Source organism: Uloborus diversus, chromosome 9 (assembly GCF_026930045.1).
Source record: "Uloborus diversus isolate 005 chromosome 9, Udiv.v.3.1, whole genome shotgun sequence".
Lineage (NCBI taxonomy): Eukaryota > Metazoa > Arthropoda > Arachnida > Araneae > Uloboridae > Uloborus > Uloborus diversus.
In genome coordinates this window covers 102,428,580-102,444,153 of record NC_072739.1, presented here as the reverse complement: position 1 = coordinate 102,444,153, position 15,574 = coordinate 102,428,580, and the positions used below count along the sequence as shown (strand labels likewise).

At 32.1% G+C, this 15,574-nt stretch overlaps 1 protein-coding gene across 1 annotated transcript in view; it reads right to left on the bottom strand.

Annotated features, from left to right (window-relative positions):
* The window catches only part of LOC129229674 (centrosomal protein of 78 kDa-like), a 37,022-nt gene extending 22,275 nt beyond the window's left edge, over nt 1-14,747 (bottom strand). Inside the window, exons 1-5 of the mRNA XM_054864031.1 lie at nt 14,669-14,747; nt 12,138-12,401; nt 10,198-10,376; nt 3,936-4,005; nt 2,352-2,452 (exon numbers count right to left, since the gene is read on the bottom strand). Of these exons, the coding sequence (XP_054720006.1) occupies nt 2,352-2,452; nt 3,936-4,005; nt 10,198-10,376; nt 12,138-12,375 (588 nt within the window). The 5' untranslated portion in view covers nt 12,376-12,401; nt 14,669-14,747. The remainder of the gene's footprint in view (nt 1-2,351; nt 2,453-3,935; nt 4,006-10,197; nt 10,377-12,137; nt 12,402-14,668) is intronic.
* Between the last annotated feature and the right edge of the window lie 827 nt (nt 14,748-15,574).

Sequence of the window (15,574 nt, the reverse complement as noted above, 5' to 3'; positions counted from 1 at the left end):
TTGGATATCCAATGGATTTACATCCTTTCTGAAATGATCAATTCAGTTTTACTAACCAAGGGCTATGGGGTGCAAGGCAGATGTTCTGGTTAGGTGATCAGAAGAATGTGGAACCCCCCAGAGTTTAATTTCCAAGCACTCTTAGTACTTCTCACTGAAGGGAAGAAGGGCTGAGTTGACCATGCCCAACCCGAGAATAGAACCTAGGCATGCGACGTGAAAGCTCGAAGTCAGTGAGCCACTGGGCTTCTTCAAAGAATGATGAAAATGAAATTCTTTGAAATTGAAATTTCATCTTTAAATCGAGATGAAATTCTAATACTTATCGACGGAGTCTATAACTCAAATATTTTTTTTACTAGTTTCCCTTTAAGAGCTTCTTCTTCGGTGAAGCAGCACATAGTTTTCAATAAAAGTCACACAACTTGTTATGCAAAAGGTGTAGAATTCTTCTGGGGTACCATTAACATAGGATTTTTTTTTCTTTTGAATAGGATTTATAGGAAATATAGGACGACTTTGATCCGTGCATTTACTATTTGTTAAGAAATAAAATATTTGCAATTGATTTTAGTACATAAACGAGGCTTTCAGAAGAATTCTCTATTTTCCTCTATTTTCACGTTTAAACTTATTTTTCGCAGGGAGAATGATGAAACAATTACATTTTGTGCTTAAATAGAGAATTTCACTGTCAGTTATTCTAGTATGGATTTATACTAATTAAATTCCACTGAGACAACATATTGCGTCAATTTGATAGCCATACAACATTGAAATGTCCCGAGGAAGGCAAAACGTATTCTTATTAGTTACAATTACATGAGAATTCATATAAAAAAAGGTATTGAATTTTTTTTATTTATGGGCAATGCATACTTCTCATTATTCAATCCTAAGCTATATGTATTACTACAAACAAATAACTGTATCAACAAATAATAATCCTAGCACACATATACAAACAAATATAAACATTTTAAAACAAACTAAGATTGGTAACATGGCTCGAAGTCAATGATTCAGACCATAAAAACTCAACTCTGTATTCCTGAGATTGCTCAAGAGCATACTACATTACTTACAGCAAAAGCTCTAGTTTAGAAATTCTGAATAGTAGCCACTAACTACCAGAGTCACAAAAAATGGTAGCCTTTTTCTTTTGATATGTTCAGTGTAAAAAAATTAATAACCTTAAAGGAGTTTACTCTGAATTACATTGCCGAGGTGGAATCGACTGATGCGCTGAATGTCCCAGGATTGGAAGTGTGTTGTTGCAGCACGACATACAATGAAAATCAACGAATAAAGAAACATATGATCACTGCTTTTAGGCAACTAAAATTTGAAAAGGTTGCCCGTTAGCAACTGTTAGCCACTAAGCTGGAGCTTTACTTACCACAGGGAGAAATTCAGCAAATATATAAATATATATATATATATATATATATATATATATATATATATATATATATATATATATATATATATAATTTGAATTTTTGGCATTTTGAATTCAAATTATGGTTTTTGCAATCACAAGCATGTGTGTGTGTATGAATGTGCATGTGTGTTTGTGTAGGCGCATGTGTGTGTGTTTGTGTAGACGCATGCGTGTGGGTGCATGTGTGTGTATGTATGCATGTGTGTGCGTTTTGTGCATGCAGTGCTGTGCGTGTATGAATGTGCATGTGTGTTTGTGTAGGCGCATGTGTGTGTGTTTGTGTAGACGCATGTGTGTGGGTGCATGTGTGTGTATGTATGCATGTGTGTGCGTTTTGTGCATGCAGTGCTGTGTATGTAGGCATGGGTTTGTGTCTGTGTGCAGGCATAAGTATGTGTATGTGTGTGTTTGTGTCTGTGCATAGGCATGAGTGTATGTTTGTGTCTGTGCGTAGGCATGAGTGTGTGTAGGATACGGACGCAACCTGGAGACGGTTTTCGCAAGAGGAGCAGCATTGTGAGGCTGGTCGATGCAACCGTGGTGCTGGTAGAGGGAGGTCGTGGGAAAATAAAATGATAGGAATTCAAAACAGTCAAATGAGAACAATAAGCAATCATGATTGCTCAAAAAAAAAAAAAAAACTAAAGTTACTTTATTGGATACAAGAAAAAGTATTTATTGAAGTCAGTTTCCCATAAAAAATATTAGTTTCGAAATTCAAAAATCTAATAGCCATTTGAAATATATTTTATAAGCAGAAAAATCATTACTCTTAAACAAAATCTTTAAAAATTTTAACAATACTTCAGAATTTTCATTATGGTTTACCTCATATAAATCATATAACATACACAAACATAACATTTTACTATGAAACAAAAATGAAATCAACAATGTGGAAACATACCAGTAGCAAATCATTCAGAGCTAGCAAATCTTCTGGATTCAAACGACAAGAATTGAAATTAATCCATTCAACAGGAGTTGAGTGCAAACTAGAGCAAATAGCTGCAAAAGAAAGAAAAACATAATGAAATAGCATTAAAAATGAACACAATCAGAACTTAAAATATTCTTTTGATTCTTGTACCATGGAAAAATTCCCACTTTAACTGCTTAATGAAAACTTTCATTATAGCTTCTCCCTTAATAGATCAAAAATATTGAGTGAAAACATATCATGCAAGAATTATTAGTGTGCAGATTATATGATTTTTCTTTCTTCTGACATTGTATCGATATATTTTTCTTACAAAATTTATGAAGAAATATCTTTTCTCCAAATGCTGTTAATTTTCTATTTACTTTCATTTCACCATGTCATTACAACATTCGTGCGAAGTAGTCACGCTTAAAATTTTTTAGCCCTGTTGCAAAAACACCCTACCTACTGCTTCACATATTTGCTAGGTAGAAAATTACCAGGCTCAGTAACCAACACACTACATTGCAATGATGACTTAAAAATGAACTATCTGTCCTAGTTTAGTATGCTTAATGAAGGGCTGCAGCAAAGAGTCATAAGAGCAAAGAGCATTCCTTTTGCATTAATTTTAACACCCAAGATTTTATAGGCAAAATGCATACTTTAAAAATATTACAACGGCAGGCCATTTGAACAGAGGCACGATTTGGGGACCATTCCATTGAAAGCTGAATGCTCTACCGAAGCGGTCGGCAACTTAAATTGACTGAAGATCAACTTTCTAAGTTAGGTGAACACAAAGATCAACTGGTAAGGTGGGGTAGGAGGTCACTATAAATTTAAATGGCTGTGTTGCACACAGATGGTTAAGTTGAGAATGTGCTAATTACAAATTGTAGGTTAACACTGATAAAAACATACTATTGATATTTATTAAAAAGTTGTTTTAAATTGCTAAAATAATGTTATGTAAACACGACTAACTTATATCAAAATATTTTCGAACAACTATTATTGCTTGCTTCAAAATTGATAAAATGAGGACAGTAAAAATTCCAGAGATTAAACTTCATTTTGATCAAGAAAATTATGTTTTTCATATCATTCTGATTGGAAGCAAAATTCAAAATATTGCCGCAATCGACTGAAAACGGGCTCGAGATCGCCCGGTCGATTGCGATCAATGGGTTGCCAACCGCTGCTCTACCGACTGAGTGTTCCAGCTCTCCCTTCTGACAATATAAGCTGAAATTTGTAATCCATTAAAGGACCTCTTCTTTGAAGATTTTAAATCTAAAATTCAAGAGAAGAAGTACACTTTTAGAACGTGGGTCTATTTTTAGTCATTAGCCGTCACGATAAGCTTTAAAATAAAGGGTAAGTATGGAGTTTGATTTAAGAAATAAGGAAGATCTTGCATAGCGAGGGAAAAATAGATTAGAGAAATAACATATATGATTTTATGCAAAAATAAATTAATTACAAGATAAATCTGATACTGGCAAGAAACACAAAACACTAGTGTTTTTCTCTTTGTGATGTGCTGTTTTTGAAAATATTACTCACTTTTCACAGCTTTGGCAGCAAAGAGACACCCAACAAATGAGACTTCTTTCACTGCAGACAATTTTAACCCCTTGAAAAATAACAAAGTTCAGAGTATAACATTCATTACATTTTAAACTTTAACAAATAAGATTCCATTAATGCAAAAGACGACGACATGTTAAGCCTTAGAAGAATGTAAACCAGTATAATACAAATGCAAAACAGTTTCATAGAACTTTATTCATAACGTAATCAGCAATCCTTTAATAAATCCTTTAGCAACAAACAGATGGTATTAGCCAGACTTTTCATAAAGATTTTTATGCCAATTTACAAAAACTTAAAAAAAAAAAAAAAAAAAGAAAAAGAAAAAAAAAAAAAAAGAATTGTCTTGAAATGTAATATTTTTGAGGATCAATTTAAAAAAATTAAAAATCAAAACCTCACTTCCATTTATTTTTTAAATGCTGTTCAATATTGAAATACATAAGAAAGTATTTAAGTCAATTCTCATACATGTTGTATGCTGTCTGTACACTAAAATAATGATTTTCCCCATCATTACCCTTCTCCAAAAGTGTTCATTTTTGATGGATCAGCAGTACCAGTTTATATACCAACTAGACCAGAAACCAGACATGAAAAATAAATAATAAGGGTTCGACCAAATATCAAATATTTGGTTACAATTTCTTAATTAATATTTTAATTTTCTTTTGTGTCGTTTTAAAATAGTAGGTTGATCGCAAACAAATGAATATTAACATAAAGTTTTAATGTATATAAAAAATGTACATTTGTTTCAAAACAAAAAAATTATAAGATGTATGTTTCAAAAATATATCATAAAATGAAATAAGAAATGGATTTCACTAAAGAAAATATTACATTGAAAAAAATTTGAGTGTGTTATAACATTAATATTAATTAAGCAGAGCTTTTTTGGTTCAGTTCAAGTTTTTTTCACTATGCTTTCCCTTTTGGTTTAATACCTAATTGGATGTACAGCAAAACTTCCTACAGTATTAAGATACATTTCTAAATATGTATACGTTCTTTTAAAAATTTAAATCTTTAATTTAGAAATTATAAGTTTTTGAATCAAACAGTTCATTTAACACAGTGGTCCCCAACCTTTTTCCCGTCGCGACCCCCTTTTCAGCAACTAAACAACCTGTGACCCCCTATGTAGTTTATGTGTCTGTGAGTGTATTGCATGTGCACATATTTTGCATAATGACTCAAGAGGCTTGAGGCATTTTATTAAGGTTAATGTTCTTTCTACAATAATTGCAGAAATAAAAAAATATATAGTCTTGATAATGTTAAACATACATTTCGGCATTTTCAAAATTTTTGCTTTTTAGCAGGGGCGAATGCAGGATTTTGTTTTCGGAAGGAGCCGAGGTCATAAAATTCTTATATAGCTCAGTGTCTCCAACTTTTATTGAAGCGAATGAAGGCATTTTCATGGCCATTGGTTTGAAGCCCATTCAAGCCATTTGAAAGCAACAAGGCCATTGCGAAGTCAAAAAATTGGGAGGAGGGTATTTGGAAAATCCTCAATTTTTATCAAACATATATATATAGCAAGAGAGAGAGTTCAGATTTATACTTGGAGAGGGAGAGGTATTATTACTATTGTATGAGCAGTCAAGAGAATTGCGTTATACAAGCAGAGAAGGGAATTAAGAATATGAATCTACAGTGTAAGAGTAATATTCGCTACGATCCTCCCCCGCAAATTTTTCGAAATTGTAGTTCTAAAATTGCAGTATACTCGATTCCTGGTGATGTTTGGAGGAGGAGAGGGTTAGGGACTTTAATGAATGGTTTGAGCTTGGTGACTCTTTTTGAAATGTCATGAAGTTGAAGTCCTAAAAATGAAGTTTTAGACAACCTTTAACGATGGGGCATGAGATATGGATCGGGGATGCTCTCTAATTTTTCGAAAATAAAAATGATATATCTTAAATAAGCTTAGTTGTAGATTATCTTTGTCAGAATTGAGGAAAGAGAAGGGGTTCGGGCAACCTTTCCCCGGAAATATTTTGAATTTGAGGTTCAAAAACCGCAATTATAGACCATCTTTGTAAACATTAGGGAAAAAGCTTGGGTTTACAGTCTCAACCCTCCCCCGGAATTTTTTTGAAATTGAAGCTCCGGAAAAAAAATGAGTTTTTATGATGTGAAGGGAGAGAGGATATCGGGTACTCCCAAGGAGTCGGACTCAAAAAACCCGAAACACAGAATAGCAGGTTATCTTTGATGACAAGGGTAAATATTCGGAGATCCTCACCCAGAATATTTTAAAAATTTAAGCAATAAAAACAATTTTTTTATAACCTTCAATTATGTGAAGGGGGCAGCAGGCATTCAACTGGAATTTTTTTTTCGAAATTAGAAACATAAAAACCCATTTCTTGGGTATTTTTGATGAAGTTAGGGGACGGGATACGGTATGGGGCTTTTCCCTGGAATATTTCCAAAATTAAGTCTTAAAAATCCAACTACAGGATATCTTTCTGTATAAGGGTTGGGGTGTAGAGAATCTCTCGCAGAAATTATTTGAAATTGAAGTTCCAAAAACAAAATTTTGGACGATGTTAGAGGGCGCAAATTTGCGACTCTGAAGCGGAAATTTTTAGAAATTGAAGCCCCTACACCAAAGCTTAAGATAATCCTAAAAGACGTTAGGAGATCAGGTACTCTGCCATGAGAAAGGGAGAGGGGGAGGTTGCTAGAGCCCCATAGCCCTTTTTCTGTATTCGCCATTGTGTTCAAGAATTGATGCTACTCTAAAATGATGCTATTTTCCCCTTTTTTGGTGGACGTCGGTTAATTGAATCAATGGCTTAAATGAATCAAATCGTCAAAAACAGAACAAAATACAGCTTTATTGAATTAGCCACTTTTTTGAATCAGCCGCTTTATGGAATCATGACTGCTTAGAACAAAAGTGATTCATATAAGTGGCGGTCACTGTATATTTGAACTTTTCAACAGTGCAATGATATATTTTTAAATGTAGGGAAAATGTCATGACCCCCCTAAGAAATGCTTCGCGATCCCCTTGTAAGTCGTGACCCACATGTTGGGTGCCCCTGATTTAACACAATACAAATGTTTGCTATTTTGCAAAATGTATAGAATTGCACTTAAAAAAATGTAAGGTGGCAAGCCGAAAGTGCTGCCCAGAAAAAACTTTTGACATGCAAATCTGAAAAGTTGACAGCTTAATTATCATACTTTGTTAAGTATATGCTAGCTTTATTTATAATGTGCAGCAATATTATGTAAAGCTTATTTGGTAGAAATTTTGACTGGCAGTTGTCAGTTTAATTCTTATGTTTTCAGAATAATCTTTACTAATAATAAAGCTCAAAGTCTCTCTGTCTGGATCTCTGTGACGCGCACATCGGCTAAACCGCTAGGCCGATTTTCATGAAATTTGACACAAAATTAGTTTGTAGCATGGGTGTGTGCACCTCAAAGTGATTTTTCGAAAATTTGATTCTGTTCTTTTTATATTCTAATTTTAAGAAAATTTTACCGAGAAAAGAATCATAACGTGGATGATTAAATAACCACATTATCATAATGTGGAGCTGTAACATGGGCGAGCAAATAACCATAGCAAATTGGCGAGAAATTCATCATCCATTATTTGTAAATATACAGGCGAACCAAATAACCTTTTAATTTTCTACTACGGGCAAAGCCTTGCTGGTACCACTAGTAATAAATAAAACTGATTTGGAACTAGGAAAATATATTAAAAGATGTTGCAACTGGTCAAAATATTATTAAATGAGGTGCAGTGTTTCATTTACAATTTTTTTCTTTGATAACTCACTAGAAAACACAACTTTAAGAAGAATTCTGATGTCAAGAAATACAAAGTGAAAAAAAACTATCAATTGTACATTTAACCCTGTTAATTTTTTTAGTTCAAAAATATTTCAATAAACTCAGAGCACAATTAGGAGATTGTTTTAATTGCTAATCAGCAAATATTTTTGCATGTACACAAATTAAGTTCACTTATATTGCAAGAACTTATGATGAAAGTTAAAGGCAGCTAATAAAGATAACAATTTAAACATAACTTTTTTTTTTCTCATCCCAAAATTTTATACAAATGTAGTTGTCAAGTATAGATTATTCTTCTGATATTATCTTCATCTTATCTAACACTTAGGACAAAAATAGGAAAGATTTTCTAAGAAATTTTTTCAATGATGATAAAATGCAGAGTATTATAACAATGTTCAGCATAATTAATGGTTGTATAAATTTAAAGATAAACATCAATGCTCTTATGCAGTGAAAAGATATATATAGGCTAGTAAATCTGCAAATAAATCGGAAAACACTAGTTTATACATACAGAGGTTAGTATAAAATGTAATCTTGTGTGTGTAATATTGTTTGCATGAGTAATGGGACTGTAGTGCATAAAAAAAATACAGTAATTTTTCTATGATACATGAGCTTTACTTTTGTTAAGTATGTAAAGCAAGTAAAAGTATCAGGGGGTAAAACTGTTTGGAAGGTCAAAAATAATGACTTTAGTGACCAAAATTTATTAAATGCTGACTAAATAGAGGGATGAGAGTGGTCAGAGAGCAAAAAGGAGGAAATATAAAAAAATTTTGGTTTTGGCTCAAACTGCTGCTGAGCTGGCGGTGTATTTCATGTATTTCTGCCTTAGCCCTGGCTAAATTTGTTTTAAAAATAATGTGACATTTCAGTGGCGGCTCCGTACCAATATTGACTGGTCCTTGTTCCCTCGTTTTGAGTTCAGTTTTGCTCCGTGTTAAAAGCAAGAACTCTATAGCTGCAGTCCTCGGCTGGAATTGACTGAGCTGCCGGTGTATTTCATGTATTTCTGCCTTAGCCCTGGCTATAGGGCGGTAACTTACTGAATATACCTGCCTTGCTTCAATATTTGAGTTGAACCGAACCATTGTTTCGGTCACTCGTCTGGTCAGTGCTAATTCTGTATTAGCTACCAGTTTGTTTGGCAGTCTAGGCTTCCTTAAGAGGTTTTCCCGTCCAGCTCGGTCATTCCTATGCCGGGCTGATGAGTGCAAATAAGCACGAAACTGCAGTCCTCGGCTGGAATTGACTGTGCTGGCCTTGTATTTCAACACATAGTATGTATTTTATTTCTTTTTATTTGATAAACTATGATACCTTTCACTCCCCCCCCCCTACTACAGAACTGCAATTTGAGAGAATATTTTCCCCTCTTGGCTTACATACATTTTATAAAAATCAAAAATATCAGATCATATCCACCTAATTATTTTGTAGCACCTGCTACACAGCTGTTTTTATTTCCTTTATTATTTTATTTTTATATATTTTCTGCAGAAGAGGAATGACTGCAAGAGTTATGAAGTATTGATAAAACAAACAGCTTCACATTGAGTACATGTTTTGGTTAACTGCATTCCCTTCTTCTTTTTTTTTTAAAGAAAATTTCTTAGGGTCAACTAAGTTTATTTTGGGTTGAATTTTCTTTTTCTGCGCAAGTATGGAATAAAATAATGAAAATTTTAGGAAAAAACTAGAAATTTTAGGACTAGCCATGTAAGCGACAGAGTGGACAAAAATGATTGAGTGTTGCAGAATCTGATGCGATAGAATATGGAAATGCATTTTAAAATAAGATTAAACCTGTTGTGTGACAGGACCAAAATGCACTAGTTTAAAGCATTATGCGTAAAAGTTGACAGTTATGCTATTATTTAGTTTTTAAAAAAATATATAATTTCTAGTTTTAGCGCAGAAAATATCCAAAACAACTTTTGCAGCAGATTTTTCTGTATTATTTTTTCCGTAAAAGTATAAAAAGAGAGCATATTGACCCTTGGCAAGGTGTTAACTTTAAACCTTAGTGAAAAAAAAAAAAAAAAAAAAAAAAATATATATATATATATATATATATATATATATATATATATATATATATATATATATATATATATATATATATATATATATATATTGTCTATGTCATCAAGTTTGTTTGTCATGCTTAAATTATACATTTTAATGAACTTGTGATCGATATATTTATTTAGCAGGTTATTTTACTTTGTAATGTTGTTTAAATTTAGTTAGTAAATTATTTTACATTTTAATGGAACTTTTAAACAAAAATATTCACAAGTTATACTTGTTCATATTTAGAATGATAAAGATAAGAAATCATTGAGAAAATTACTGTATTATTTCCCAAAAAACAGAACAAAAGGAAAAAATACAGTACCTGTGACAAATTTACAGCATCTTGCAACTGTATTGGAAGGTTTTCCAACTGTATGGCCTGCAACTTGCTAGAAGATTGCAGTAGTCCAGCAAGTGACTGGCAAATGTTAGAGATATTTTCGGATGTTCTTCCATATGGTGTGGGAAAGCCTCTATTGGATTTTCTCTTTTTCTTTTTTGCTGTTAAGATATTAATATTCAGTAACAATATTGACACTTTAAACTCATTGCTACTTTAAGATAACTGTGATAAAGAAAATGATAATCTTTATTCCATGATGGCCTTGCTTTGTATGTTCATTCTCTGATGCAAACATGCATAATTAACACTAAACAGCAGATTTAGAAGCAGTGAATCAATTAAATTCCAGTATTTTTTTTTTTCTGTTTTGTTTCAACATCAATTACTAGCTTCAGTTTGTTTAAAATACTGCTGAGTAAGTTGGTAATTCCGGAATATGAAGGTGAAAAGCATAATAAGAAATTGGCATGATACATTACTGACTAGGTATTTGTCACCAAATAAACCTGTAATGACGACTATTATGTTTTCACAAAAAAAAAAATCGTATTCATGTTGTTCAGAGATTTTAATCGTTAAAATCTTTAAGAAACTTCAATACAATATTTTAGAATCTTATTAACTTAAAATATAAATAAAAATTATAAATAAAATTCTTTTCTAATACAATAAAGAAAAGTTTTATTTATTTTTTATCTATCTTTAATCAGTATACTTATACTTATTACTCTGCCCATGGGATAAAATGGAAAAAAAAAAAAGAAGACAAGTATAAAATATTTAATATCAAAAGAATCCAAATAAATTAATAATTTAATGATGATAATGAGCCATTTGCACAAATAATGTGAAATAACTTACACAACTTTAATTTTTCTCAAATAGCACAGTTCATGTCAAAATTCAGACAGGTACAGAAAAAATATTTGCTTTGTAGTATGAACATAAGAAGTTTTTGAATTAAGCATCCATCAAAATTCAGGAGTAAGTCCAGAAAAAGCATGTATTTTTGTCTGAAAGGTTTGGGATTTTTTGAAAAAATAAATAAATAAATAAAATAAATATTTTAAAAAAAATTAAAGTCTGCAGATGAAAATTTGAACACATATTTCGTAACGGAGAATCATTTTAAATGTTAAAACATCATCCCCTTCAAATTAAAAAAAAAATCAATAAACATCTTGTAATATTCCATTGACAGGGAGCAGTTCAAAAGTTTTGCTGAAAGTTGGCAGTGAGAATGAAGCCCAGGATACCATCATATGCAACCTTGGAATTCTTTTGTACAAAACGAAAATATAGTTAGCTTTCTTCTCCCAGAATTTCAAAATATGTTCATTAGGTACAGGGGCGGATACAGGAAATAATTTTTGGAGTGGGTCCAAAAAACTAAAACACTCAAGCCCCCCCCCCCCCCCCCATTTCAATTTTTCATAGTGCTTGTCTAGGAAACCTAGGCTTTCTTTTTTAAACGTAAATTACTGATTCCATCAAAGAAGAATCAATAGACGAATGGCAGTATTACGCTCCTTTGACTTCCGTTCTGGTCTCTGACTCTAGTATTACTTCTTTAGTAACCGGAAATGCTTTTATTTAAATAAGAGTTGTGTCTTTTGTGTTCTTTTTAAATGTAAAACATTTCTTCACGTTATATAGAGAAGTCAATTCAAAAAAAAAAAAGTCTATTATTTTTTCTCTTTTGGGGGGGGGGGGGGGGGGGGCGACCCCCTTGCCCCCCCCCCCCAAAAAAACCGCTACTGATTAGGTAAAAACGTTCTGAGACTATGAAGAAATCAACTCCCTTATGCCTGATTTAAGACAGACTGTGCCAAATGAAAACATGCGCTCACTGGAAAAATCATTTTCCAGTGAGCGCATGTTCATTCTATTCTAATGTTTTAATGCGAACAAAAACTTACAATTCACTTTGTCTTCAGTATGCAATGGTAAACATGAATAAAAATGAACTTTAGTCAGGGTGTTATCAACACATAATGCTGTCAACAAAAATCCCCAGTGCTCTGGCCGAATAGCTTCGACTGCGCAGGATAGCTCTGTTCCGTTTAAGAATTTCTTTACGCTTTTTAGAGGACATACTTTTGATGCAAGACAAAATATGCTATAACGTGCAAAGAAATCTTCGAAGTTATCCGACATCTCTCTTGTCCAAAAGTGAAGATAATCTACAAAAGGATAAAAATTTTGTAATCTTTATTTTTTTGATGATAATTATAATAATCACAATAATGGCAACAATAACAAATGCTTAATCTGAAGGTAAGCTAAGTAAAAAATCTGATGTGGACACTACACTACTTTCCTTTACATCTATTAAATAATGTATACTTTTTGATTAACTAAAAACAAACAAACAAGGAAACACTTTAAATATTTTCTCGCCTACTTTGCCAGGAATTGATGCAAAAAAAAGCATTTCACAGATATTAATTTCCTCAATATCGACACTTTTACAATAATTCAATAGATAACTCTCTAAATATTGCCAAATTGAAATCAGGTTCAAAAAATAATTTTTTCACAAGCTTGAGGATACATTGCCAAATTATACAACATCACTTGAGTTTGCCTGCAAACAAATTGTATCATGAATTTGAACAAGTCTAAAACTAGGAATAGAATTCAAATGAAGCCTTTTTGGTTTTGCACCTAGGTACGACTGCATTTTTGAAGAACTACCACAAAATTTAATTAAAATGTGGCAGTTTTATTGAAGATACTAATGAATTATTGTGCATTCTCAGATATCTTAATTAATTAAACATTGTTATTAGCTTTAGTTATCTACTTTGTTTAGTTTTTAAAAAAATATAATAATGAGTGTTTTCAGTTATACTTGCTAATTTCGTACTTAGTTTTTATGTGAACATTTTCATTTATTGATTTTTTGCCATATCTCAACATGAGTTCAGAAATTAGCTATGTAACATAAAATTAAACATTATCTCCAAATGCAGTGCTAAATACATCATGCATGAATTTTTATGACTTCACCCCTCCCCTCCAAGGACGGATTCAGGGGAGGGTCAAAGGGTCAGCTGATCCCATGTGACAAGTATTTTATTATGATTATTTTTTAACTTCATTTTTTTAGATCCGAAAAAATAGTACATGGAATCAATGTTAACCTTACTTTGCTTAGTTCTGTACTTCTTCTCAGCCCGTCATAATTCAAAGGATTGACTGGGTTCATTTTCACCCAATCTTTTCCAGGAACTCTGTGGATCCGGGCAATTGCTATTTTGAGTTTTTTGATCATTTTCAAAAGAACTATCATCTCTAATGAGTTTAACATTTTATTCAAAGCACTTTTCCACCTCAAACCACATGTTGTGTGCGCTTTTTCCAAGTATTTTATAGCTGTAATCCGATATATTTCAAAGCTTAGGATACCGTGACCAGCCTCTAAGGATTAATTAATTAATCTTTTTAATTTACATTTTCAACACTATGCTTTCTATAACTACAATAAATTAAGTAGGTTTTTATCCAATTTTAATGAAAACTATTAACAATAGAAAAAAATCAATGTTCAGGTGAAAGGATTACTTAGGTTAGGAAGGTTAGTTAAGGATTACTTTGGACTCTTAACTAACACTTTCTGAAATAAAATTTGTTCAATAAACTGTACATTATACTTTGGATTTGCATGGCAGGTAGTTTGATGGTCAAAAAACATAAATTAAAGATATTAATAGTAATAGTATTAAAATAATTGAAATCAGTCCAACGTACCTCAACTCTTCCAATGGACAAGCATCTTTAAATGTGTTTCAATAACGCTGTATCATTTTTTAACAAAGCTTAATTTGTTTAAAAAAATAAATATATAAAAATATATTAATTTTTAATAAAACCCAAGTCACATAATTCGCAATACTGATAAAAGAACAAAAACCTGCTAATTCAAATACAAAAAAAAAAAAAAAAACCCGGAAAATTATAACTCAAAGCACGTAAAATTCTGTCTAACAATCTGATGCATTATAACCATATGCCTTGCATAATGCTTTTTGCTCGGTTTTGCTTTCGGATAAAACATTTTTAACTAAGATATTCATATAAAAAAGCAAAGAAAGTATAAAGATAGGAAAATAAATTGAAATCAAAATTATGTTATAATCATTACAAGTAAAATTACACATAGAAAATGCAAACAAAGAAAATGAGCTTATTTAGAATACGTTATACATAAAATCATCAGCACAAATACAAAATCCCAAGTGATATATGTTTTAAAAAACACTTCAATTTTCTCCAATAAAAAATTGGCATTTCTGTTCCCACCTTTAATGAAGGATCTTCAATGAAACAATGATCAAAGACAACCGATGAAAGACATCAGGAACTTAAGCTCAAATTTAATCCAACAGTATAATAATACCATAACGTAAAAGAATTGCAAGCAACAGAAAGAAATATAGAACTGTACCTTCAGTTTCTTTACACCAGATATATAAATAATACTAGAAAATTTTTGATAATACTTTAACATTCGCGCTAAGTTTTGCTCAAAACAACACCAAACCATGTAAATTTCGATTACGATTATACAATAATTATTTCGCCACATTTTTTTCTTTTCTTTTTTTTTTTTCGTATAAAATTTACGTAATAAACAGATCATTACCTATATTAATAGATCGTCTTTTAGTTATGATTTTAATCTCAATCAATTTTTTTACTATTTATAATACAAAAGCAAACTAGCTTGACAAGCATCAGAGGACTGGAAACGTAGTTCTATGCCTCCATATTTTTAGCCTTGCTTCAAGGTATTCGCAACTCCAGAGCTCGAATACGCTACCTTGTGGTGATTAACAATTCTACAGAAAAAAGGTAAAACATTCCATTCCACGTGTTTTCTTTGGGGTAAATTACAGACTTCAGACAGTTTGTGATGTAATGTAATTTCAGAAGAATGCAAAAGAAAGCTTCCCACAAACACGATGAAAAGTTACTGTGATTCACTTAGCGTCTAAGTCAGTTCATGGCCCCACTGAATACTTAAACGGCCGTGGCAATCGCTGAAACTAGAGTCCCTATATGAAAACGTAGTTTTCAGAGTTGCGACAACAGCTACGCTCGGAAAGCGCAACCGGTTACGGGAGAAAGATAGGGTTGCCGCCGAGCTGCAAGATTGGCTCCTTGTTCGCTTTCGAGTTTCATTACAAAAATAGTCACAAGCGGGAGCGGGAAGAGTGGCTGAAACGGGTTCTGAAGTATGTAAGCACGCGGATTCGAAAATGCATGCTGTCAATAAATGAAACGCTCGATTTTGATTCAAACATTAGAAAAAGACAAAATGGCCCTGTGTTAGCAGAAGTAAAAGCAGATT